Raw genomic sequence first — 26,382 nt, forward strand, 5'->3', positions numbered from 1 at the left:
GGGAGGTATGGAGTCTAGAACAGGAGAGGTGTGCAGTGGATCCTGTTTAATCAAGTGTGCTCGTCTCCTTTACTTTCCTACCCAGGCTATCCGGGTGTTAGGGCTCCTCGGGGCTCTGGATCCCTACAAGCACAAAGTGAACATCGGCATGATTGACCAGTCCCGGGATGCTTCTGCTGTCAGCCTGTCAGAGTCCAAGTCAAGCCAGGACTCCAGTAAGTTAGAATGCGAGAGCTGTCAAGCTGGCCACGTTAGCGCTGGGTCAGATAACTGAAATGATAGAAACTGATTCTTGGTGCCCGTGGTCCCCAAATCCAGCAGGGTGCCGCACCCAGTAGAGCTGGAGTTCTCGTGTCTGTCTAGGGTCTTTGTCAGGGCTGACGCCAAGTCTAGATGACTTTTGCCACCAGTGAGGGAGGTGGGAGTCACCCTGACTCTGCTGTCCACCTGCCGCTCTTTGTTGGTGCCCCTTTGGGTTTTGTTTTTATTCCTTGGCACCCGTGGATGGGGAAGACAGCTCCTGTCTTCTCTGCTTTATTTGAGGGAAATCAGGACATAGAAAAATCAGTAGCCCCCATAAGCCCTGGCCTTTCTTCTCCTAGTCTGACAACACAGACCCATTGCCCGGGACAGGTAGCCTGAGAGCCTGGGAAAGAGGACGGCATACTAGTGCCTAGTCTTACCCACTGTCCACCGAGGCAAGCCTGCTTACGAAAGTGAAGGTTCAACAGTGGGTCTCCCAGCTGTTCTAGCAGAATGCGGCTTTCCCAAAATGAAACCATTTGTTCCCAAAATCTCTATAGATGTGAGAGGGGTTTGTTTGTTTGTTTCCTTCTCCATTCTGGGTTAAGGACGTGTACTATGTTGTCACCCTTTGGTGGGCCTTGACCCAGCGCCCAGGCCGAGTGCTTGTGCTCCTCAGCGGTGCCTGGTACCCAGTCTCTCCCTTGCTTCCATCTTGCCTCCTCAGTGCATGTTACAGTTCCCAGGACAGAGCCCGTGTTCAGGGTCTGGCATCTGCCTGCTAACTTGTCTGCGTTCCCTGTGGTACTAGCCAGCTGTGGAACAGATGTTTGCCTAATTCAATTCTCTTTATTTTCATTTGGAGAACTAATTATTTTTATTGATGGGTTCAGCTACGAAGCTGTGAACTGTAGTGCTGAGAAGCTACGTTAAACCTAGCAATTTAAAGAAAACTCATCTTACACTGTTTTAGGCTTTGGTAGTTTAGGTAATAGAAAAGCCAGAATGGGTTTTGCTCCTGACGGGGAGAGCCTACTCATTGGTCCCTAAAGCCCCATGCTCCATCTTCACGGCAGTCAGAGCGTAGCAGAGAGAATATGTACATGCTGATGTCTCTGAAGAGGCTTTGCTTGCTGTTAACTATGCTTAGCCTCACACCAGAGTCCTGTCACCAATACTTATGACTCTCTTTGTCACCTTGTCCTAGCTGACTACAGCACCAGTGAAATGCTGGTCAACATGGGAAACCTGCCCCTGGACGAGTTCTACCCAGCTGTGTCCATGGTGGCCCTGATGCGCATCTTCCGAGATCAGTCCCTCTCTCACCATCACACCATGGTGGTTCAGGCCATCACCTTCATCTTCAAGTCCCTGGGGCTCAAGTGTGTACAGTTCCTGCCCCAGGTCATGCCCACGTTCCTTAATGTCATCCGAGTCTGTGATGGGGCCATCCGGGAAGTAAGTGCATAACCCTTCCCTGCCTGTCTCTGCTCCGCACACAGATGCAGGCCTTCTGTGCCAGGCTCCCTAACTCTGCACACTGCCTGTCTGAGAGCAGTGCTTCTCCTCCCTTCTGGCTTGGCCAGTTCTCTACTTCATCCCCACAGGAGAGCTAGAAGATGAACAACCTAATGGAAGGGACAGCACTGTTCTCAGTCATGCTGTTCAGTGTGGAAGGGACTGCAGTCCAGATTTCTGCTTGCTTCCTCATGACTAGATTAAATCATACTGAGTTGTTTAGTCTTTAAGGTTTAATTTAATTTAATTTAATTTTTTTATTTTTTTATTTTTTTATTTTATTTTTGGTTTTTTTTGAGACAGGGTTTCTCTGTGTAGCCTTGGCTATCCTGGACTCGCTTTGTAGACCAGGCTGGCCTCGAACTCACAGTGATCCACCTGCCTCTGCCTCCTGAGTGCTGGGATTAAAGACGTGCGCCACCACGCCTGGCTTGCAGACTAAGGTTTAATTTTATAAATTTTAATTATGTGTAGGTGTACATATCTGGGGGTGGGGTGGGGAGGTGTAAATGTGCCCATCGAGACCAAGGCCACTGGATACTGCTGGAACTGGAGTTAGGCTGGTGTGAGCCTGGTGGGATTGCTGGGAATCAAACTTGGGCACTTTGGCAAAGATGTGCTCTTACTCGCTGAGCCCGTTCCCAGGCCCAGCACAACTTTTTGATTGAACTCAGGGCCTCTGACCTGCTAGACAGGAACTCTTTCTCTGGCTGCATCCCTTACCCCTTTTCAGCTTTTTATCCTGAGATGTCAGTACATTTTGAAGGATGGCTTTGAGCCCTGAGCCCAGGTCAGCCTTAATCCTAGAGTCCTGGTGCTTCAGCCTCCCTGGTAGCCGAGGTTACTGTACTGCGGGGCTCTGGGGAAGGCGAGGCAGCATCACATTTTTAGTGACAGTCCTATATAGATGGAATAGCGTAATTCTTACTCCGTCTACTGTCAGTTTGTCCCATTATTGTTGGGCCTAAGTTGGAGCATGTGATCAGTATCTGGCAGATCTCTCTCCTAAGGTTTCCCTTCTTTCTTTGTCACTGATAAGTAATCTATGAGGTCACTCTGGAGTGTGAGCATGCTGTTCCCCAGCTACCCTTCACCCCGTGGCTTTAGCGTTCCTTGGGAATCCTTGAGGTCAAGTACTAAGCTGGTGGCTGCATCATGACTTTTGAGTTCTGTGGTTTCTTCTTACTTTTACTAGCAAGTCTTTTTGTGTACTTGTGCCTTTCCTCTCTTCTTTCTCGGCTCTTTATTTTCTCTCAGGTGGAGAATATGAAAAGTGGCTCCGTGGTGTCTGGACCCATGCTTGCATTATGTGTGCACCAACAGCTCAAGGCAGCTTGTAGTTCTTGCTGGTCTTGGACTGCCCCCTGAGGCAGTGCAGCCTTGCTGTGCTTAGAGACCTTAAATTCATTATCTTTCCCTCTGCGCCCATTACCAGGTTGACTTATAGTTAGAGGTAGGTAGTAACTTTTTATAAACTGCTTTTGTGTCTGAAGTATAGAAAGGGGCTTTTTGTTTGTTTGTTTTTGTTTTTGAATCTCTTTTTGGGGTTGCCCAGTTGATCTCAAATTCCTGGGCTCAGGATCTTCCTGCTGACACAAGTAGCTGTGACTCGAGTAGTGTGCCACCATGCCTGGCCGGAGGCTCACTTTTGTGCTTTGTTCCAGTAATTGCCACCGTCATTAAATCCTTACTAACTCCGTTAGCTACAAATGCTCCCAGACTTTCATTGTAGATAATTACATATTCTGAAAAATAAAGAGAGTTTGGATATTTTTTCATTTTAAACTATAAATCATTTATTACTTTTTTTCTCTTTTTTTTTCTTTTTTTTTTTTTACTGCAATGCTGGGTCAACCCTGCAATGCTGTTTCAACCCTGCAATGCTGTTTCAATGGCCTCAGAATGCAGATCTTTAATCTTGTTTTTGATTTTCATTCTGACTTTAACTGCTGTTACAATTTTACCACTAGTTGTAACTGTTACTGAAGGGTTTGGATTAATGCTTTTCAAATTTTTTAAACATTCCTTTAGAGTCTTAAATTATTAAAAGATTTTTTTCTTTTTAACCATGAGTTGATACTTAATTTACCAAATGTCTTTCCTTTGTTTTAATAATCATCTGCTTTGTTTTATCTTTTCTCCAATATCTTGGTATGTTGTATTATGTTGAAATAAGTTCTAATATTGAAACACAGCCACATATACTTGTGTTAAAACCACTCTGGTTGCAACAGATTTTTAATCTATCTATACTGTATCTGATATTAAATTTAAATTTTTACATGAAATAGAATTGGTCTGTAGTTTTTGTAAACTACAGACTCAGAGATTTATTTAGCTTTCTTCTCATTCTTGTGAGCAGGTCTTGGGCCTGGTTCAGCCTTTTCTGTGAAACCATGGCTGTGCCTGCATAGTGACACTGTCATCATGAAGATGCTCCTGCTGTTTGCTTGCTTCTCCATATCTTGCTGGAGAGTCATCTTAAGTGGTTTTTTTTCTTTTGTTCTTTTCTTTCTGTTACATTTCTGTCTTATATCTTTGTTTTTAGTTCATGAATTTGTTCTTTATTACTTTCCTCAACCTTTTTTTCTACTTAAAGAGTTGGTACTTCTGAATTGACGACAGATAAAAATGCTTGTTACACACGCCTGATGATCTGAGTATCACTCCCAGAATCCCTTAAAGATGAAGGAAGAGAGCTGACTCCACAGTCATCCTCTGACCTCTGTGTGCATTCTGTGGCATGCTCAGACCTGTTCACTTCAGTAGTAAATAATAGTGTTTACAAAGCAATCATGTAATGGGCAGTGGTGGCACGCAAACAAACAAGCAAACAAACAAAAAGCCGGTCCGGTGAGCATGGGAGTTAGTGTGTGCCTGTAATCCCAGCAGTGAAGATGCTGGAGGATCAAGTGTGGTCCAAGGCCAGTGTGGGTCATACAGTGATTTGCAGGTTACATAGATACTCTTATATTAGACAAGTAGGTCTTTGTTACTACTTGTTTCTTTCTTATTTTGGGGTTTGTTTTTTTGAGACAGGATTTCTCTGTGTGTAGCCCTGGCTGTCCTGGAACTCACTCTGTAGATCAAGCTGGCCTGGAACTCAGAAATCCACCTGCCTCTATCAACTTGAGTGCTGGGATTAAAGGTGTGCACTACCTCCACCTAGCTTTTTTTTTTTTTTTTAATGTGTGTGACTTGGAGAGGGCAGAAGGTGCTGGATCTCCTTAAGCTGGAGTTATAGGCCTACCCGCCACTGTGAGCTGCTCTACATGGATGCTGGGAACCAGAGTGAGTCCTCTGTAAGCTTTGTGTGCCTCCTAACCCTAAGCCACCCAGCACCCCCGTTCTTCCTGTCTAAGTCAGTCTGTTAGAACTCTACATTTCTGGGAGGCAAACTCCCAAGTATTGCTTACATAGATGCATTGAGAGTGCTTGCTGTGCAAGTCTGGATCTGGGCTTGGTCCTCACCCATGTGTGACCGTTTGAACTGTAGCTCCTTCATGCCAACATCACATTGGTGTTGAGGCAGGGGAAGGATCACTGGGGCTAACTAGCCAGACCACTGAAAAGCAGCAAGCTCCAGGTTCTGAGAGATTGTGTGCGTATAGCACACTCAAAAATGGTAGATGCAAATGTGTGCGCTCACACACAGGCACAGTTTTACTGCTTAAACTGAGGTAGAGGTGAGGAAGATGCCACATTGGGTACAGTGCTTGCTGTGCAAGCATGGAGACCACATTTTGGATCATCAGAGCCCATGTAAATAAAGGCCGGGGGTCAGGGCAGCCCCTTCAGTCCCTTCAGTCTTCGTGCTTACAAGGCAGAGACAGGGAGTCCTCAGAACAAGCTTCGCTAGTGAGATCAGCAAGCTCTGGGTTTCAATGAGCAGCTTTGCTCTACTGTATAAGGTACAGAACATCCAAGGGAGACACCTCATGTCAACCTCTGACATCCACATGCACACCCACACATATGTACATGTACCCCCCACACAGGTCTTTATGTGCATGAGTGTTTCTGTTTCTATATACCTAACTTTTCCTGGAGATTTCATATAATTGATGTTATATAATATGAGGTCTTCTATGCCAAGCTTCTTTCTTTCTTTCCTTTTTTTTTTTGGTTTTTTAATTTTTGGTTTTTCTGGCTACCCTAGACTCACTTTGTAGACCAGGCTGGTCTCAAACTCGCAGTGATCTACCTGCCTCTACCTCCTGAGTGCTGGGATTAAAGGTGTGTGCCACCAACACCTGGCCTCTCTCTCTCTCTCTCTTTTTTTAAAGATTTATTTATTTATTGTATATGAGTGCTTTATCTGCAGAGGAGGGCATCAGATCACTTTGCAGATGGTTGTGTGCCACCATGTGGTTGCTGGGAATTGAACTCAGGACCTCTGGAAGAGCAGGCAGCACTCTTAACCTCTGAGCCATCTCTCTAGCCCCTCTCTTTTACTACAAGATATCTTGTAGCCCAGTCTGGCCTTGAACTTGATATGTAGTCAGGAAACCTTGATCTTAGCCCCTTGCCTCCACCTCCCTGAGTTCTGGGATCACAAGTGTGTGCCACTGGTCCCAGTTTATACAGTGCTGGGATCACAAGTGTGTGCCACCGGTCCCAGTTTATGCGGTGCTGGGATCACAAGTGTGTGCCACCGGTCCCAGTTTATGCAGTGGGGGATCACAAGTGTGTGCCACCGGCCCCAGTTCATGCAGTGTGGGATCACAAGTGTGTGCCACCAGTTCCAGTTTATGCAGTGCTGGGATCACACGTGTGTGCCACTGGTCCCAGTATATACAGTGCTGGGATGGAACCCGGGGCTGTGTGCTAACTAGACAAGCAGCTCACCAACTGAGCTATGTCTGCAGACTCAGCAGGGCACCTCTGGGGTTCATCATGCTGTGACATATAGTAGTAGCTTGCTACCACCTTGCTGAGTAACCCTGAGTTCTCACTGGTGTTCAAAAATAAGTCCATTCCGTGTTCTAACACCATGGTTTCTTCTTTCACCCTGATTATTCATAAGTGAGTTTGCAAACTTACAAGGTTTGAAAATTTTGGTATTGATTTCTAAGTTAATTGTATTGGGTTTTTCGTGTTTGCTGAAATTGTCTCAGTGGTTTAGTTGCTTCATTGATTTTTCACAGATTTCCTGTATGTTTGTTCTTGCTACTGTTATCCACAGAGTTTTACACATATCATTAAACTGTGTTTAGACTGTGTGTGTGTGTGTGTCTGTCTGTCTGTCTGTCTGTCTGTCTGTGTGGCATGTACCTGAGAAAGCCAGAAGGCACTGTGATACCCTGGAGCTAGAGTTAAAAGTAATTGTGAACCACCTGATGTGGTTGCAGGGAACTGAACATGAGTCCTCTGTGAGAACAGTGTTCTCAACCACTGAGCCATGTCTCCACCCCATCTTTTAACTATTTTTAAGATTATGTTTTTAAGTTAAGCATGGTGGTGCTTGGTTTGATTCCAGCACTCGGGAGGCAAAGGCAGGCAGATCTGAGTTCAAAGCCAGCCTGGTCAACAGAGTAAGTCCAGGACAGCCAAGGCAACACAGAGAAACCCTGTCTTGGGGAAAAAAAAAAAAAGATTATGCTTTTAAGTACATGCAAATATGTTATATTATCCTAGGAAATTGAATATTTGATCATTATGTAGTAACCCTAAAGGTCTTGAATAGTGCCCTGGATTCTGACTACTAATGCCACTATCCCGACTCCAATGATGAGAGCTTTCTCCTATCCTTTACTTCAGCTGTCTTCTGACTTTGGTTTTGTCTAGTCCCTTGTAGTATAATATAGTTAGATTAACTTCCTAGTCTTAACTTTAAAACCTAGTGTGGATTTTGTTTGTCTGTTTTTTGGTGGGAGTGGGATGGGTAAACCCAGAGTGGTCCCCAGCTCTCCATCATCCTGCCTTGGGTTCCAGAAGCTCTGGGATTACAGTAAAGCCTGCCCTGGAATCAGTGCGTCTGGTCCAGCTGCTTCCCTTGTTCTGTTGGATTTGGGTTCTTTCTGCCACCTTAGGTGTACTTCCTTCTTGTCCTATACAAGTCTGCTTACCTGGCTTTTCTTTAGTGGTGAAGTTCTTGTTTCTTTTGTTTTGTTTTATTCTGCTTTGATTTTAAGACAGGGTTTCTCTGTGTAACAGTCCAGGCTGGCCTAAACTCACTTTGTAGACCAGGCTGGCCTTGAACTCACAGAGATCCATCTGCCTTGCCTCCCAAGTGCTGAGCCATCATGTCCTGCTGAGTTCTTGTCTTTTTTTTTTTTTTAAGATTTATTTATTTATTATTATGTATGGCAGTGCTCTGGCTGCATGTACGTCTGCAGGCCAGAAGAGGGCATCAGATCACGTTATAGATGGTTGTGAGCCACCATGTGGTTGCTGGGAAGTGAACTCAGGACCTCTGGAGGAGCAGTCAGTGCCCTTAACTTCTGAGCCATCTCTCCAGCCCCGAGTTCTTGTTTCTTATATTATCTTTTGCATTCTACTTTTGGTTTCCTTTTTTGTTTGTTTGCATTTCAAGACAGGGTTTTTCTATGTAGTCCTGGCTGTCCTGGAATTCTATAGAGTAGGCTGGCCTTGAACTCACAGAGATCCACTTGCGTCTGCCTTTCAAGTGCTAGGCCTAGAGGCATGTGCCACCATCCTTGCTTGTGTTTTATATTCCTATTTTGATTTCTATAAGCATTTTTAACAGACTCACACTTTCAGTGTGATGATAGCTATTTTTCCCTAAATCATGATTGGCCTAAATCATTGCTTCTTGTTTCTCTGGGTTCTTCGTGGTGGTCTCTTTCTGGATGTTTTGTGGTTGTAAGTCGTTTTCACTTAAGCACTCCCGGAAACAGCTCTGGACCATCTGGGAACAGAGAGGAGAAATGTGCTTGTGCTTCAGCCAAGTGACCCAGAACAACTTGAAGTTAAGGTCTGGCTTGGTTCCCAGGCCACCAAAGTAGTTAGTTAGCCCATTGAGAGCAGGCCTGAAATGGCCAACTCTTCCAGGAGAGGTTTCTATCTAGACCTCACATTAAAACTGACAATTTCTTTGTCTCCTTTTGCCAGTAGAAGGGTTTTTGTTTTGTTGGAATTCAGTGTTTCTCATTGTGTCTCTCTGCCTCTTTCTCTCTCTTGTAGTTTTTCAAGACAGAATTTTTCTGTGTAGTCTTGGCTGTCCTGGAACTCACTCTGTAGATCAGGCTGCTCTTAAACTCAGAGATCCTCCTGCCTCTGCCTCCCAAGCTTTGAGATTAAAGGTGTGTGCCACTACTGCCATATTTTTCTTAAGATATATCCCATTAAAGTTCTGGGTTTACAAAAGATTCTGATAATTCTTTTTTTAATGCATTAATTTCTAGTTTTTCGCAGTGGGAGATTCCAGAGATTTATTTAGCCTGCTGTGTTTCAGAAACCCATACACAACCCGTTGTTTCAGCTCTTTCTCCAGGCCATTCGGTTCCAGGTAGCAGGTGAACTCTTATCTATGCATGACAGATATGCAGTACAAGCTGTGCTTTAAGTAAATCACTAAATAAACCAACAACATTGGTCTTTTCTCCTTTATTTTACTTGGAAAGAATCTAAGGGAGAAGAAAAGGTGGTGACTTGCGAGTCTTGCTTCTGCGTGAGGCACTCCATGCTTTTACGTGGCCACTCCTCAGGCATTGGCTGTCTGGCTTCCCTGCCCAGGCTGGCCAGGAACCAGGAGGCTCGTCCCTGTGTCTGTCTCGTGGTTTTTCCTGACCCCTGGTACTCTAGCGCCCTGCTTTGCCTCTGGCTTAGGCTTTCCATTCTTTCAGGTTCATGTAACACATTTAGCTGACAAACCATTATGTCTAGAGTTTCCTGTTCCGTGATCCTGTCCATTAAAATGCAGCAGTGACCCCATGAGGGGCTGAGATAGGTAGGATGGCTGTGCTGGGTCCAACACTTCAGCAGCCACGAGTCTCCCTGTTAGGAAACTGGGCTGCCCATGAGCCTGACTCTGTGTCTTGTTCTCATTTCTGCAAGTGATGAGACCCAAGAGTGTATAACTTAATATTTTATTTATTTGTTGTGATAGGGTCTTGCTAAATAGTATAGAGTAGCCTTGAGCTCACTATGTAGCCCAGGCTAGCTGGAACTGTTGATCTGCCTGCCTCCACCTCCTGAGTATGGTAAACACAAGCATGCTGTACTGGCTGTTCAAAGCAACACTGTTTACTCGTCCCCAAGGGACTCGGGTTTCCAAATGAAGAAAAGAATGCAGTGCATGATTCTGTCCAGCCTTGTTACTGGAGAGGAACAGAGAGGGCTGTGAAGTCCCGGGTTACCTGTCATAGTCAAAGGATGTTACAAATATGGCAAAGATGAGTGTTCAACTCAAAAGTCGCAGGGCAAGCTGGATGGTGGTGGCGCATTCCTTTAATCCCAGTAAGTGAGTCCAAGACAGCCAAGGCTACATAGAGAAACCCTGCCTCAAAAAAACAAAACAAAACAAAAAAGTCACAGGGCTTCCTTTCCATAGCCCTTCCTGGTCCCTGCTTATTTAGTGGGTAGCATCTCTTCTGACAGTTTTAGTTTGCCACCTGCTGGGTTTGGTGGTTCACACCTATGATCTCAGTACGTCACTGTTATGACAAGAGGCTAGCCTGGGCTAAGGGACTCTCTGAGTTTGTTGCTCTTTTGGGGTCATAATTTCTTTGAGCTATCTTAAGACCTAATTGAGAGCTGGATGTAGTAGTGACATGCCCAAGATCCAGCACTAGGGAAATGGAAGCAGGAGGACAGACGGTCGGGGCACCTTAGCTACAGCAAGGTCAGGGCAGCCTTAGCTACAGCAAGGTCAGGGCAGCCTTAGCTACAGCAAGGTCAGGGCAGCCTTAGCTACAGCAAGGTCAGGACCACCTTAGCTACAGCAATGTCAGGACACCTTAGCTACAGCAAGCTCAGGGCACCTTAGCTACAGCAAGGTCAGGGCAACCTTAGCTACAGCAAGGTCAGGACACCTTAGCTACAGCAAGGTCAGGGCACCTTAGCTACAGCAAGGTCAGGACACCTTAGCTACAGCAAGGTCAGGGCACCCAGCTACAGCAAGGTCAGGACCACCTTAGCTACAGCAAGGTCAGGACCACCTTAGCTACAGCAAGGTCGTCAGGGCACCTTAGCTACAGCAAGGTCAGGGCCACCTTAGCTACAGCAAGGTCAGGGCACCCAGCTACAGCAAGGTCAGGACCACCTTAGCTACAGCAAGGTCGTCAGGGCACCTTAGCTACAGCAAGGTCAGGGCCACCTTAGCTACAGCAAGGTCAGGGCCACCTTAACTACAGCAAGGTCAGGGCTACCCTAGCTACAGCAAGGTCAGGGCCACCTTAGCTACAGCAAGGTCAGGGCCACCTTAGCTACAGCAAGGTCATAACCAATCTGGGCTGCATGACAGATACTGTCTGAAAAAAAGTAATTGATTTCTTACTTATAAGTTGGTAATAATACCCACAATGAGGAGTTTATATTTAATTTTTATTTATTTACTGGGACAAAGTCTCAGTATGTAGCTCTGGCTGGACTATAACCCACTATGTAGATCAGTCTGCCCTTAAACTCTAAAACCCACCTGCCTCTGTCCCTTGAGTGCTGGGATTAAAGGTGTGTACCATTACACCCATATTTTGGAAACTAAGTAGTAGCAAAATTAGGGCCAAGTTACATTTGTAGTTGGCTAATAATTTCATGCCAGGTATTGGTTTGGTTTGTTTGTCTCTCTATGTAGTACTGTCTGTCCTGGGGTTTATTATATCAACCAGACTGGCCTCGAACTCACAGAGATTGAAGTGCCTTTGCCTCTCAAGTGCTAGAATTAAAGGTGTATGGCACATGCCTGGCCTCATGCTCATTTTTTAAAGTCTTTAATAACTAAAAATCCTATGCGCCTGACATTCATACTGGGCAGAGCACATTCAGCCCCTGCTCTGGTGCTGGGCTCGTAGGGCCTGGAGTAGCACCTGGGACAGTCTGAGAGTGCAGTGCTGCTGTCCGCAGTTTCCCACTGAGAGGCGGGGTACAGGAGGTGGCACGGCAGTGTGAACCAGCAGTTCTGGCTGTGAGCTCCTGCCGTGCAGTAACTGGCTGTCCTAGTGTGTAAGGTTCCGGCCCCTTCACCACTGCAGGTTTTAAACATACTTAAATTTCAGTGGATGGGATGCTATGGAAACCAACCCCATAGCTGCCTGCCTGTGGGTAAGCCTGTGGGCTCTGCACCCTTCAGCTGCTAACTTGTTGATCTTGTCTGTTTCAGTTTCTGTTCCAGCAGCTGGGAATGCTGGTGTCCTTTGTGAAGAGCCACATCCGTCCTTACATGGATGAAATAGTTACCCTCATGAGAGTGAGTACAAGTTACTGCTTTTCCTGCTCATCTGCAGTTGGGTCAAGGGATGCCCGGCAATGAGTTTGAATAACATGGGGATTTCTTTCTTGAGTTCCTGTGGACGTAAGGCTCTACAGTGTCTGTCAGCCACTAGATGCGCAGGAGCAGAGTAGGTGGGGACTGATGCTGCAGGCTCCCAGCTCCAAGTACAAGAACAAGTGTGAAGTCTGAAGAGAAACCCTGAAGTAGTTGTTCTGCTAGAGACATTCTGGAATATTTGCTCAACACACAACAAAGCACCATCGCGTCAGTACTGCAGCGGTGCTTTCCTATTCCCTCCAGAGCTCAGGAGGGGAGTGGGGATTGGTTTTTCCTAGGCCTGTGAAGTACCATGGTCACCTAAGGGGCACTGAGGACCAAGGTAACACTTTGCCCTGCAACCTCCAAAGACATAAATGTCGCATGATGTCAGTGGCATCTGAGGAAGGGCTGGGGCCTTGCATTTCATAGCATGCATTAAGCAGGTGCTAGAAGCACCCTAATAATAGAAACACCATTTTCTACTGTTCTGTGCAGTTTAAATGATTGCATTGGGGAGAGTTGCTTTGTAGTTAGCTTGGTAAAAGCAGCAGGGCCAATATCAAAATGGTTGACTCCCCCAGAGGAACTTCCCAGCACCTGGGTTCAGAACAGAACAGCCTTTACATGTATAAATCATTAAAAGCTGCTGTGTTCCCATTTTCTACCATGGAGGCCTCAGTACAAGGAAAAGTTAAGCCAAATGCTTAACTGCCCCATGAATGGCCTTGGGAAAGGGAAGACAGGAAGGAAACAGTGTGCTCAGGGTAGGAAGCTGAAGCCCTCTGCGTCACCACCCCCTCCAGCCTCCCTAAAAGAAGTCTGACCAATGCACAGGGGCTCAGGGAGGGGCCTCGCCTGCAGACTGCAGCTTCAGTTCCGTCCCAGCGGAGAAGATACAGCAGGTGCTCTTCCTTTGGCTGTTGATCCTGACGTGTTAATGAGCTCCCTTGAGCCCGAGAAGAGAACAGTCTGTAAGCAATGATGTAGCCTGCATCCCTAGGCAGGCTGCTGGCTTCTGAGTAAAGAAACCTCTGTGAAGAGCCCGTGGTGATATAGTTTGGAAACTTTCTCTGAAGAGCGCGCAGTGCAGTCCACGTGAATGAACATCAGACAAGCAGAGGCCTAAAACCTGCACTGTTATTATTGAGAGAAACACGGGTTTTCTAGAGAGTGTGTTTTCCAGCTGCAAGTTTAAGCAGCACTTCCTACTTTGGTTTCCCCGTGTTCTTACTGACTGCCCACGTGCAGAGGTCAGGGCCTGAGAGTGTTGATATGTATGTGCTGCCACCACGGCAGAGTGTCCGATACCATCCAGGCTCCTGCTCCAGAGGCTGTAAACAAAGCTGTAGGCCCCTGTCTTTGAGGTGACAGCTTTCATGGAGTCAGACTTGGGCCAGTTTGCAGAATCTGGAGTCATTGGCTAGGATCTTACATCAGTAATTTCTGTGGATTGTCGTTGCATGGATATGAAAGTATCTACTTTGTTGTGGTATCCAGGCCTGATGGACAGATTTTCTAGGGAACAGGTGTCACATACTGCCCAGCCAAGTAATAAATCCCGAAAGGCCATGAAATCTTGTTAATGCTTGAGTTGTCTTCCGAGAGAGCAGATAGAACCCTAGTAACATATGGGTCAAAACCACATCAGAGCTCGTTGAGTGGTGTTTTACTGTAGATAGTTTAATGACTAGAGTATTCCAAGTGCCCGGATTGGTTCTAGGGATCAGAGATGAGTTGGGCTAGTCTCTTGCCTTTAAATAGTCCAAGTCTAGCTGGAGAGACTTGCAGAGCAAATTTTCATATTGGGAAGGAAAACTAAAATGGGGTCCAAAAGAGTGACAGGCGAGGGCATAACTCAGCAAACAGTGGGGCTCTAGGCAGACAACTGAGCGAGCACAGCCTGGAGGAGTTGCCATCCACACGTGGGAAGCGCAGCTTCGTTTGTCCCGTGGCTGTGGCCATGTAGGCAGAGGATGATAGGAAGAGGTCTTCTGGGCAGGCGGCTCATTACGTTTTGCCGTCTCATTTCTAGGCTCACTTCTCAGCAAACGAGCCCCTGACTGCCCTTCTGTCTCCCCCTCTGTAGGAATTTTGGGTCATGAACACGTCAATCCAGAGCACAATCATTCTTCTCATTGAGCAGATTGTGGTGGCTCTTGGAGGGGAATTTAAGCTCTATTTGCCCCAGCTTATCCCGCACATGCTGCGTGTCTTCATGCATGACAACAGCCAGGGCCGCATCGTCTCTATCAAGGTAAGCAGGTGGGGCCCTCCAGACAGTCCATGCATGATGGCTGAGCCATGAGACCCTGTTCTGGGTGACAAGTTGATGTGTGTTCAACAAGACCAAGTCTCAGGAATACGGATACCTAGCACTTGCAGTGTCTTTCCAGAATGTTCAATCTTCACTTGACTATCCGTCTGTTTTGTCTCCTTTAATGGAGTGGTCTTAGTAAAGGCTCCTCTCCAGCCAGCTTTATTATTTGGCACCTGATACACATCCGCTGAAATAAAGCAGAGAGAGCAAAGCCGCATGTACTCATATAAAATAAGGAGAAACAATGTCATCCAGCTGGGCGTGGTGGCTCATGCCTGTAATCCTAGCACTCAGGAGGCAGAGCAGGTGGAACTCTGAGTTTCAGAACAAGCTGGTTTACAGAGCGAGTTCCAGAACATCCAAGGTTACACAGAAAAACCCTGTCTCAACAAAACAAAGCAAAACAAAAACAAAAAGAAAGAAAGAAAGATTGTAGTGGACAAAGGCTCTTTAGCATCCCTGAAGAGCTTTGAGTTTTCCATATACTGCTCCAGGCATGTCTTGGGCTACTTGGTGCCTTCTGTATTGGTTCACCACCAGGCTCTTGCTCACTTTTGCAGCTTTTGGCAGCAATCCAGCTATTTGGCGCCAACCTGGATGACTATCTGCATTTGTTGTTGCCTCCAATCGTGAAGTTGTTTGATGCTCCTGAAGTCCCACTGCCATCAAGGAAGTAAGCACCCTGTTTTGCCAGGCCATCTTCGTGGTTTTGTTTTTTTCACTGCCCATTATTTTAGTTCACAAATGACCCATATTATGGAGATCTTGTTGCTGCCCTTCTGGGCTGTATATCTGGGATTCACTCAGCACCTCACAGCCATTCCTTCCCATTCCTCGGTGCTGTTGTTACTCAGCTTGCTCTTGTTGCAGGGCAGCGTTGGAGACGGTAGACCGCCTGACAGAGTCCCTAGATTTCACTGACTATGCCTCCCGCATCATTCACCCTATTGTTCGGACACTGGACCAGAGCCCAGAGCTGCGCTCCACAGCCATGGACACACTGTCTTCACTTGTCTTCCAACTGGGGAAGAAGGTAAGATGGGACTCCTGAGTGGACCCATGTTATTGTACCTTTTTTGGGAAGAAAAAATCTGTGAACATTACCAGTTACTAGCACATAGGTCAGTGTATAAGCCTCCGCCACTAGTGGAGAATAGGAAATTGTTTTCATTTTTATTGTTCTTCTTTGTTCAATTTTAATTGAAGCACCTGCGTGGGTTAAGTGTTGTTCAAGAGATAACCTTGCAGGAAATGGCTGGGGCTGAAACTTAGGTGGTAGAGTGCTTACCTCGATAATGAAGGAAGCCCTGGGTTCCAGCCCACTGCAGCGTAAGCCTGAGTGCAAGCAGGAGGAGCAGGAATTCAAGAGTACCCTTAGCTACAGCCTGAGGCACACGAGACCCTGTTGCTGAGATTTAAATTAAAAAAAAAAAATTTTTTTTTCGAAAGGAAAGCAGAAAAACAAAAATTTGGGGGGGGGGGAGGGTTTTTTGAGACAGGATCTCTCTGTGTAGCCTTAGCTATCCTGGACTTGCTTTGTAGACCAGGCTGGCCTCGAACTCACAGAGATCCACCTGCCTCTGCCTCCCTGAGTGCTGGGATTACAGGCGTGGGCCAACACCCAGCTCAAATTCTTGTTCTTATAGCACATACATTCCCGGGAAACAAAGTGAGTACACACACACACACACACACACACACTGTGTGTGTGTGCTAGGTAAAAGTGGGGAGAAATGCTGTTCTATTCAGGGTAGATAGGAAAGACTTTTCAGATGGGCTGTCATTTAAACAGAGACCTGACTCCAGTAACCCCAGCTCCAGAGACATGCTTACCTGGAGACATGCTTACCTGGAGGCATGCTTACCTGGAGGCATGCTTACCTGGAGACATGCTTACCTGGAGGCATGCTTACCTGGAGGCATGCTTACCTGGAGGCATGCTTAGCTCCAAGTACACAGGGTGCGGTGGGCAGCAAGAGTTTGTAGCACAGCTGGAGAACAGAGTAATCCCCACAGTGATGTGGGAGTACTTTTAGCAAAGGTCTTAGAGATTAGACAGGATGTAAAGCAGAGGATCTCAAAAAGTGGTCCCAAGGTAAGCGCCATCAGAATCCTTATGCCTGGAAGCGTCTTTGGAATACAGAATCTTGGGCTCCATCTGCTGATAGCTGATAATATTTTAAATTATGATTGTCAGTGATATGTGGGGAAATGAACTGCAAAGAACCCTGGCCACCGAGGAAAGCCAAATAGAAGGCAATGGGGAACTGGCCTGGAATTATAGCTGGGGTGGTGGGAAAAGGACTTCTAGGGACTAGCAGAGAGCCAGCCAAGCACGGAAAGCTATACAGTGGTGTACAGCAGTGCACTCTATTATGTGTTCTCAGAATAATAGCTTCTGCTGTCCTGTTCCTTTCTGTCATAGTACCAAATTTTCATTCCAATGGTGAATAAAGTCCTAGTGCGACACCGGATCAACCACCAGCGCTACGATGTGCTTATCTGCAGAATCGTCAAGGTGAGCAGGTACCCTTCTGCTCCAAGGTCCTCGGCATCTCTCCTGCTTGGCATTCTTGTCATAGCGAAGGGCAGACCATGTCTAGCTTTTTAACCCTGAGTAGGACTGGCAGACATGTCAGCACTGTTTGCTGTGTGGTTTCAGTTGAAGCTTCTCATTTCTGCCTATGTGGCTGAAAAGTAGCCACACATAGCACAGAACTAAAGAGTCTGGCCTCAGTCCAGTTAGATCAGTATACGTGTTTTGCCTGCATGTCAGAAGAGGGCACCAGATCAGTTGTGAGCCACCATGTGGTTTCTGGGAATTGAACTCAGGACCTTTGGAAGAGGAGGCAGTGCTATTAACCTCTGAGCCATCTTTCCAGCCTGTGAAGGATTAAAAAAAAAAATTATATATATTTTTCAAAGCCCTGGCCTTGAACTCAAAGTGATCTGCTTGCCTCTGCCTCCCTGAGTGCTGGGAGTAAAGGTCTGCACCACTATACCCAGCTTTTGATGTGGGCTGTTTTATTAAAGCAGTGTTTTTGTTTGTTTGTTTGTTTTTGTTTTGTGTTTGTTTGCTAGTTTTGACTTTCTGCCTCCCTTTGGGCCTACTAGTTTCTAGGGACTTTATTAAAATGTTTACTCTGGTGTGGAATGTCTGAGGTCAGGCCTGGTAACTGTGTTTTAAATGAGCTCTCAGGTATGAATGTGATACTTCCGGCCCATGGACCACACTTTGAAGATCTAACTTTTGGTTGATTTTTTTTTTTTTTTTGGTTTCTCGAGACAGCATATATATATGTATCCCCAGCCTGTGAAGGATATTATTATTATTATTGTTATTATTTTTTTTAAATTATTATCATCATCATCATCATTATTATTATATGGGTGTTGCAGGCCAGAAGAGGGCATCAGATCACATTATAGATGGTTGTGAGCCACCATGTGGTTGCTGAGAATTGAACTCTTGAACTCAGGACCTCTGGAGGAGCAGTCAGTGCCCCTAACCTCTGAGCCTTCTTTCCAGCCCAGGACTTTTTGTTTGTTTCTTTGGTTGGATGGTTGGTTTTGTTTGGTTTTTCAACACAGATTTTCTCTGTATAACAGCTCTGGCTGTCCTGGAACTCGCTCTGTAGACCAGGCTGGCCTCAAACTCACGGAGTTCAGCCTGCCTCTGCCTTCCGAGTACTGGGATTAAAGGTGTGTGCCATTTGTGCTCTCAACAGTTGACCACTTTATTCTTATCACAGTTTGCCTTTGCCTGTTTTTTATGCCTTACCCATTAAAGGTTTGTCAGTGACCCACAGGGAGCTTAGGTGTGTGTGTGTGTGTGTGTGTGTGTGTGTGTGTGTGTGTGTTGCTTGTTGAAATTCTGCCTCTTCCAGGTAGAAATCTGAGGTTCAGGAATGTTTTGTAAGCTGGAAGCATCTAGTGGAGATGGAGGTGTTTTCAGTACATCTCTGCTTGCAGGGTTACACACTTGCTGATGAGGAAGAAGACCCTTTGATTTACCAGCATCGGATGCTAAGGAGTAGCCAAGGAGATGCACTGGCCAGTGGACCAGTTGAAACGGGACCCATGAAGAAGTTGCACGTCAGCACCATCAACCTCCAAAAGGCAGGTCCATTGTTTCCAAGGGGATTGGGAAGCACAGCTCTGGTTTGCTCTGTCATTCAAAATTTTCATCTCTTACTACCTTGAATTTAAACCAACCAATGAGCTTTGTTTAAAAAAAAAAATTGCGGGTGTGGTGGTGCACACCTTTAATCCCAGCACTTGGGAAGCAGAAGCAGGTGGATCATTGTGAGTTTGAGGCCAGCCTGGTCTACAAAGCAAGTCCAGGACAGCCAAGGCCAACACAGAGACACCTTGTCTCGAAAAACCAAAAAAATAAAAAATAAATAAAAATCTCAACATCATGAACTTGGGACATTGTGTCTAACTCTTCTACATTACTTGTTTGCTTTGGTTTTTTGTTTTGGGATCCTTGTTGCTGTTGCTTTGTGGCAGGGTCATACTATGCAGCCCTGGCTAGTTCTGTACTCACTATGTAGTCTATGCTGACCTTGAACTTGTAGCCATCCTCCTGCCCCATCCTGCCTCATCCTCCTGATTGGTGGCATTACAGGCATGTGCTGCCTGCCTGCTCATCAGACATGTTGTTGTTGTTGTTGTTGTTGTTGTTGTTGTTGTTGTTGTTGTTGCACAGATTGGCCTCTAATTCATGCTCCTTTTGCCTCTGCCTCCTACATGCTGGGATTGCAGCAGGAGCCACTTTTAATTTATTAGATTTACTCCTTTTATTTTATGAGTATTTGCCTGCATGTGTGTATTTGTACCACCTACTGCCTAATCACAAGAGTATGCAGAGGTCAGAAGAAAGCACTGGCTCTCCTGGAAGTGGAGCTATGGGTGGTTGTGAACCACCCTGAGGCTGCTGGGAACTAAACTCAGCTCTTCTGCAAGAGCAGTAAGTGCTCATAGCCGCTGAGCCATCTCTGCAGCCACATTTAGCTGTGATTTTTTTAAATGTAGAAAATAAAGGTACCTTTTGTGTTTCCTCAGAACTTCAGTAGGGGGACCTTTAGTTGCAAATAGCACTGCCGTGAGAATAGCTGACACCTCAGTTTCTTTTCCACAGTGCTGCTGTGGTAAAATACCCCAGCTAAAGCAACTGAGGAGATGGATGTATTTGGCTTACAGTTCCAGAGGGACATGGTCCATAATGGTGGGCAAAGGCAAGACAGAAAGCAGGAAGCTGGCTGGTCACATCGTGTCCACACTCAGCAGAGACAGACAGGAAGTGGGGCAGTGATGACACCGAAGGCCGTCGCCCAGTGACTCCTGTCCTCATGTAGGTTCTATAGCCTTCCAGGCAGCAGCACCAGCAAGGGAGCCAGGGGCCAAACACCTGAGCCTGTGGGGCGTTTCATAGTCAAAGCACAGCAGCTGGTAAGCCCTGTGGTAAGCGGCTAGCATTAAATAGACCCGGGCTAGATTAGTTTAGTTAGTTAGTTTTTTTGAGACAGAGTTTCTCTGTGGAGCCTTGGTGGGCTTGCTTTGTAGACCAGGCTGGCCCTGGCCTTGAACTCAAAGTGATCTGCTTGCCTCTGCCTCCCTGAGTGCTGGGAGTAAAGGTCTGCGCCACTATACCCAGCTTTTGATGTGGGCTGTTTTATTAAAGCAGTGTTTTTGTTTGTTTGTTTGTTTTTGTTTTGTGTTTGTTTGCTAGTTTTGACTCTCTGCCCCCCGTTGGGCCTACTAGTTTCTAGGGACTTTATTAAAATGTTTACTCTGGTGTGGAATGTCTGAGGTCAGGCCTGGTAACTGTGTTTTAAATGAGCTCTCAGGTATGAATGTGATACTTCCGGCCCATGGACCACACTTTGAAGATCTAACTTTTGGTTGATTTTTTTTTTTTTTTTTTTTTTTTTTTTTTTTTTTTTGGTTTCTCGAGACAGCATTTCTCTGTAGCCCTGGCTGTCCCGGACTCACTTTGTAGACCAGGCTGGCCTCAAACTCACAGCGAGTTTGCCTCTGCCTCCCAAGTGCTGGGATTAAAGGCGTGCGCCACCACCGCCCAGCGAAGATCTAACTTTTATAACTTTGCCGCTAATACTAAGTACGGAATTGTCTCTGCTGGCCAGCTTTTTGCCATGTATACCATCATATATTTTCCTAAAAGCAAGCCATTTTAAAGCTTCTCTGGAGAACCTGCACAGAATAACCTTAGTTATTTTACCAGTTTTCAATACGCCAGGCTGCTGATTTTCCACATGTTTTGCATCCAACATCTCTGGAGACTAAGCAGGTGCCAGGTCCCATGTCTACCTGGTGCCTTTCTCTGTCACCGTTTCTCTTACACCCAGCTTAAACAGTAGAGGTTTATCAGTAACTTTGCTCCTCCACAGAAGCTAAGAAATGCTTGCTGCTTTAAGATCAAAGGGGTCAGACGTCCATGGGCTAGTAGGAGTGCTACCTTTCCTCTGGGGACTTGCCAATTGCTACTTCAAAGGAAGACCAAGGTTATGAGTCACAGAGCACTGTCACATGGTTATCAGGACTACCTGGGAACACCTCACACAAGGGGAAACAGGCAAAGAGGCCAGAAGTATATCTGCACCCGAACAGAGGCTCAGAGCATCTGTCCAGGCAGTCCCCCCTACTCTGGAACTCTTCTCTGCTTTGTGAATGTCTCCTTAGGAATGGTTGGGGGTTTGTTTTGTTTGTTTGTTTGGGCTTTTTGAGACAGAGTTTTGTTTGTTTGCTTGCTTAGGTTTTTCGAGACAGGGTTTCTCTGTGTAGCCTTGGCTGTTCTGGACTCCTTTGTACATAGACTGGTCTTGAATTCACAGTGATGAGTTCTGCCTCTGCCTCCTGAGTGCTGGGATTAAAGGCGTGCACCACCATTCCCAGCTTTCATGAATGTTTTTAAGAAATTATTTTTTTTAAAGACTTATCTATTTATTATGTATACAGTGTTGTACCTGCGTGTACATCTGCAGGCCAGAAGAGGGCATGAGATCACATTACAGATGATTATGATCCACTATGTGACTGCTGGGAATGGAACTCAGAACCGCTGGAGGAGCAGTCAGCGCTCTAACCTCTGAGCCATCTCTCTAGCCCCAAGAAATTTTATATATATATATATATATATATGGTATTTGTGTCTGTTTGCTTGTGGGTACGTGCTTATGCGTATGGGTACCCATGAACACCAGAACAGGGCATCTGATGCCCTGTAGCTGAAGTTAAAGGTCATTGTGAGCTGCCTGATGTGAGTGCTAGGAGCCAACTCAGATCCTCTATAAGAGCAGCATATGTTCTTAACTGAAGCCATCTCCCCAGCCCCACTATCCAGGACCTAGAAAATTGACATAAACTTTTAACAACCCAACAACAGGAGGATTTCTAGTTTATCTTCCCAAGAGAACAGATGAAGTTCCAAAATCCTAAGCAAAAACCCTCCATAGTTGACTTTTTTGTGTGTGTTTGGTTTTTCATGACAGAGTTTCTCTGTGTAGCCTTGGCTGTCCTGGACTCACTTGAACTCACAGTTACCCGCCTGCCTCTGCCTCCCTGACTGCTGGGATTAAAGGAGTGCACCACCATCCTAGGTCCATAGTTGACTTTTGAATTCGTTTTGTTGAAAGTAAAAATATGCTTCCATATAGTTATGTAATAATAACTAGGGGTTAATGCATTTATCAAAAATTTTGAAGTTTCTTCTATTCTGTGTTGCTGGGAATCAAATCTCTTTATTTTTGAGGTACAGTGGTACAATGACACTCAGACACTACACTAGTGTGATAAGCACTGCTAAAGTTCTTAGGTGTATTAGTAAATCCCTAAGATGCTCTATGAAGTGGAAGCTGACACGTTCATTTTATAAAGAAGGAGACAGACATAGGCTACTAAATAGTTGCCACGATCAGAGAGCCAAAAGTTACATAACTGAGACTTAAATTCAAGGCTCTGAGTTCCTGGTGTGGCTTTGACCTTTACGCTAGACTGCTCGGGAGCCTGGAGTTCCCACTTACCTGCCCAGGCTGCCCAGGAATACTTTGTGATGCCAGGGATGGAACCGTGGGCCTCGCACATGAGGATCTCAACCACTAAGCCACACCTCAGCTCCACAGAGCCAACTTGCTGTCTGGAGAGGTTATTGCTTTGAGTAAAGCCCCTTGGTCCATCTGTTGTGGCCTTAGCTGTGACCTGGCCACTTTCCTTCTATCTGTGAGTGATTCTTCTCTGTCAGATGAGTTGTGCAGAGTGCCCAGCTCACTTCTGCACTGCAGGCGGCCTTTAGGCTTCATTGAAGGCACTCAGTGTCACAGACCTGTTCATGCTGGCTCTGCAGAGTCCAGTGCTAATGGCCCATCCTATACTCTGCTGCTTACAGAGGCCACTGCTTTTGCTTTGTGTGTTTTAATTAAATACCACTCTTGTTTATGCTCTGGAGGAGCTTTATCATACTAGGTATGATTTTACAAACCAAAGTAGAAGAGCAGTGACATAGGTGGCAGTGCTTTGCAACTGGCCCTTCAAGCTAATGGCTTCCCATTGTCACCTATGCTATTGCAGGCCTGGGGAGCTGCCAGGAGGGTCTCCAAAGACGACTGGCTGGAGTGGCTGAGACGGTTGAGTCTGGAGCTGCTGAAGGACTCCTCATCGCCTTCCCTGCGCTCATGCTGGGCCCTGGCACAGGCCTACAACCCAATGGCCAGGTGTGGTAGGATGAGCCAGAGCGCTCTCTGCCTGCCTCCACTTCTCGTGTGCAAGGCTTTCTTTTGGACATTTATTGTTTATAGTAAAGCATAAAATGGTAATTTAATTAATGGACAACCATTTTCATTAGCTGACTGCAGAAGCAGGGCATCTTACTCAGTTTTGTCAGCAGAGCTGGTTTGCTGTGTATATTTAGTAGTAGTCATGGGCTCTAAGAATACAGCTTTGATCCTCTAAATTATTTTATGGATTTGTTGTTGTTTTGTTTTTGGTTTTTTGTTTGCTTTTTAAAGATTTATTTATTATTATGTATGCAGAGTTCTGCCTGCATGTAGACCTGCATGCCAGAAAAAGACACCACATCTCATTACAGATGGTTCTAAGCATCAAGTGGTTGCTGGGAATTGAACTCGGGACTTTTGGGAGAGCAGCCAGTGCTCTTAACCTCTGAGCCATCTCTACAGCCAGTTTGGTTTTGCTTTTAATGTTTGAAAAACCATGTCTAGAAGTTCTCTGTCTCTACTGTGTGGCTTACACATGCCCAGCTGATGTCCCATGTCACTCTTCTGCCCAGGTCACCTCTGAGCACAATGTCATTCCCAGAGAAGCTATGGGTGCTTACTAACTTACTCCCAAATTTAAACATCAGGGATCCATTGTCACCTCTGAGTAGATAAGGAAAGCTTATTTCTTCTTCATTTACGCTAGACTTGTTCAGTCAGATTAGAAATTCAAATTTGGGGTGGTTTTTTTTGTTTTGTTTTGTTTTCTGTTTTTCTTACCAAATTCCAAAATTATACTCACTGGTCTAACTTAACCTTGAAATGTGTAGCATCAAGTGAAGAAGCATCAAGTTCTAACCCATCCTTTGCAGGGACAGGGTACAGTTTCCAGTCCCCTCCCCCCACAGGCCACAGTGCCCAGAAGAGTGGAGTGGAAGGCGTGGTAGAGGCTAGATGTGGGGGGAATCCATCCACATGACACTGTGGTGATTTCAAATGGTGGTGTGATCTTGGAAATAGCTCTTTTTCTGTTGGAGACTGGCCAGAAGTCTTATAAGCCTTTGTGTAGATGCTCTCTGCTGGTGCTTTGGGTTTGCTGTCATCTCTCTTGTGTAATTATCCAGTGAAACATTCTGAATATGCTTGGAAAGCAGTAACAGATGCTGCCTTTGCCATTTTTGATCTTAAGAATTTGGACATTGTCCAGGAAGTATTCCAAGGATCACGTAAGGACTGTTGCTTCCTAAATCTGCTCATTTAGAAGGGAGGAGAAACTGCCAGGAACAGAACTGTGAAGACAAGCTAGTTTGCTACGTTCTCTTCCCATCCCACAACCCCATATTTCCAGTGTACCTGCCCTAAAAGATACACTTGGCGTTGCCAGGCTTGACGATGCATGCCTGAAGTCACAGCAGTTGGGAAGTTGAAGCAGGTGGATTGCTGTGAGTTTGAAACCAGTCTGTGTTACAATGTGAGACCCTGGCTCAGACAAACAAAATGATTAATAATCAGTAGGTACATGCGGTTCTTTTAATTTAAACTTTCCTCCTTGTTCTCCATAGTCAGGTATTTAATGACCAGCAGTTACTATGCTGCTTGAGGAAGGTTAAGATAACATCCAGCAAATTCTATCAGGCAGCACTGCAGTACCACAAACAGGTTGATAGTACCTGTGGCACCAGGCAGAGGGTGTGTGTGTGTGTGTGTGTGTGTGTGTGTGTGTGTGTGTGTGTGTGTGTGTGTGTGTGTGTGTGTATGTGTGTGTGTTCTAACACCCTCCTCTGTCCCCTGTGCTTACAGGGATCTCTTCAATGCTGCGTTTGTGTCCTGCTGGTCTGAACTGAATGAAGACCAACAAGATGAGCTCATCAGAAGCATTGAGTTGGCTCTCACTTCTCAAGACATCGCCGAAGTCACGCAAACCCTCTTGAACCTGGCTGAGTTCATGGAACACAGTGACAAGGTGAGACGTCCCCTCTGTCCCAGAGGACAGTGATAGGAGCTGGTGGAAGGGGAGGGCGTCCACGCAGCCTCTGTGCTCCACCTACCACGTTCCTGTGCTTTACTCTGTAGGGCCCCCTGCCACTGAGAGATGACAATGGCATTGTGCTGTTGGGCGAGCGAGCTGCCAAGTGCCGAGCATATGCCAAAGCACTGCACTACAAAGAGCTGGAGTTCCAGAAGGGACCCACACCTGCCATCCTGGAGTCCCTCATCAGGTAGGCTGGGAGCACTGTTGTCGTCTCCCACTGCCCCACTTCACTGCAGTCAGCTGGAGAATTCAGCTATATGACATCTGCCATCATGTCTTGCTGGCGCATATGAATATATGCTTACAGGTGGCTGTCAAGCCCTAGTTGTCACATCTGTCAATCCTTACTGCCCATACTCCTGTTGTTTTCCAATCTATTTTTTCTTGTTCCACTGAAATCCATAGAAACAGCTCTTTGGCCACAGCACCTGGGAAAGGCAGGTGGGTGTCTAGGTTAGCTAATGCTCTGAGTAGGATTAGGGCGCCCTGATTCCCGGGTTGCAGGGGCCACCCAGAGGCAGGGTGAGGTTTGCAGGCTGTGTCTTTTAGTGTCTGCTCTTCCTCCTTTGTAGTCCTGTGACTATAAAGAGCAAAGTTTGAGATGCAGTGATATTTCCTCCAGATTCCTAAGATGGTGTTAGGTCTTCTGGGTATGGAAAGGAAAATTGCTTAAGTTTTGTGCTGTTAGAATTTACAAGCATCCAGGTGTAATGGCGCACGCCTTTAATCCCAGCACTTGGGAGGCAGAGGCAGGTGGATCTCTGTGAGTTCAAGGCCAGCCTGGTCTTCAAAGCAAGTTGCAGGACTACACAGAGAAAACTAAACAAACAAACAAAAAACAAAAAGGAAAGAAAGAAAGAAGGAAGGAATTGCAGGCAGCTGGACCGTCAGCCTCAGCTCCTGGAGAACTGCTCGCTTCCCCTGCTGATTAGAGAGAATGTTGACTCTGGAGTCTAACCCTCTCCATGGAGACGCTAACATGGTTCAACACTTACCTGGCGATAGCTCAGGACAGATCAACAGCTAATAAGCTGCTGGGCAGGCCGACAGACCCTGTGTTCATTCTGCCTTTAGCAGATGCCTAAAGGTCAAATGGAATCTTGCG

General features: G+C 46.1%; 1 protein-coding gene across 1 annotated transcript in view; it reads left to right on the top strand.

Moving 5' to 3' along the window:
* MTOR (mechanistic target of rapamycin kinase) overlaps nucleotides 1-26,382 on the top strand; it is a 118,111-nt gene that overhangs the window by 23,011 nt on the left and 68,718 nt on the right. The window contains exons 18-28 of the mRNA XM_084786680.1: nucleotides 86-215; nucleotides 1,451-1,701; nucleotides 12,044-12,130; nucleotides 14,280-14,447; nucleotides 15,071-15,183; nucleotides 15,381-15,543; nucleotides 16,936-17,028; nucleotides 18,483-18,629; nucleotides 23,100-23,242; nucleotides 25,046-25,208; nucleotides 25,319-25,464. Coding sequence (XP_084642806.1) covers nucleotides 86-215; nucleotides 1,451-1,701; nucleotides 12,044-12,130; nucleotides 14,280-14,447; nucleotides 15,071-15,183; nucleotides 15,381-15,543; nucleotides 16,936-17,028; nucleotides 18,483-18,629; nucleotides 23,100-23,242; nucleotides 25,046-25,208; nucleotides 25,319-25,464 — 1,604 coding nt within the window. The remainder of the gene's footprint in view (nucleotides 1-85; nucleotides 216-1,450; nucleotides 1,702-12,043; nucleotides 12,131-14,279; nucleotides 14,448-15,070; nucleotides 15,184-15,380; nucleotides 15,544-16,935; nucleotides 17,029-18,482; nucleotides 18,630-23,099; nucleotides 23,243-25,045; nucleotides 25,209-25,318; nucleotides 25,465-26,382) is intronic.

Source organism: Acomys minous (assembly GCF_964271855.1).
Source record: "Acomys minous genome assembly, chromosome: 6".
Taxonomy (NCBI): domain Eukaryota; kingdom Metazoa; phylum Chordata; class Mammalia; order Rodentia; family Muridae; genus Acomys; species Acomys minous.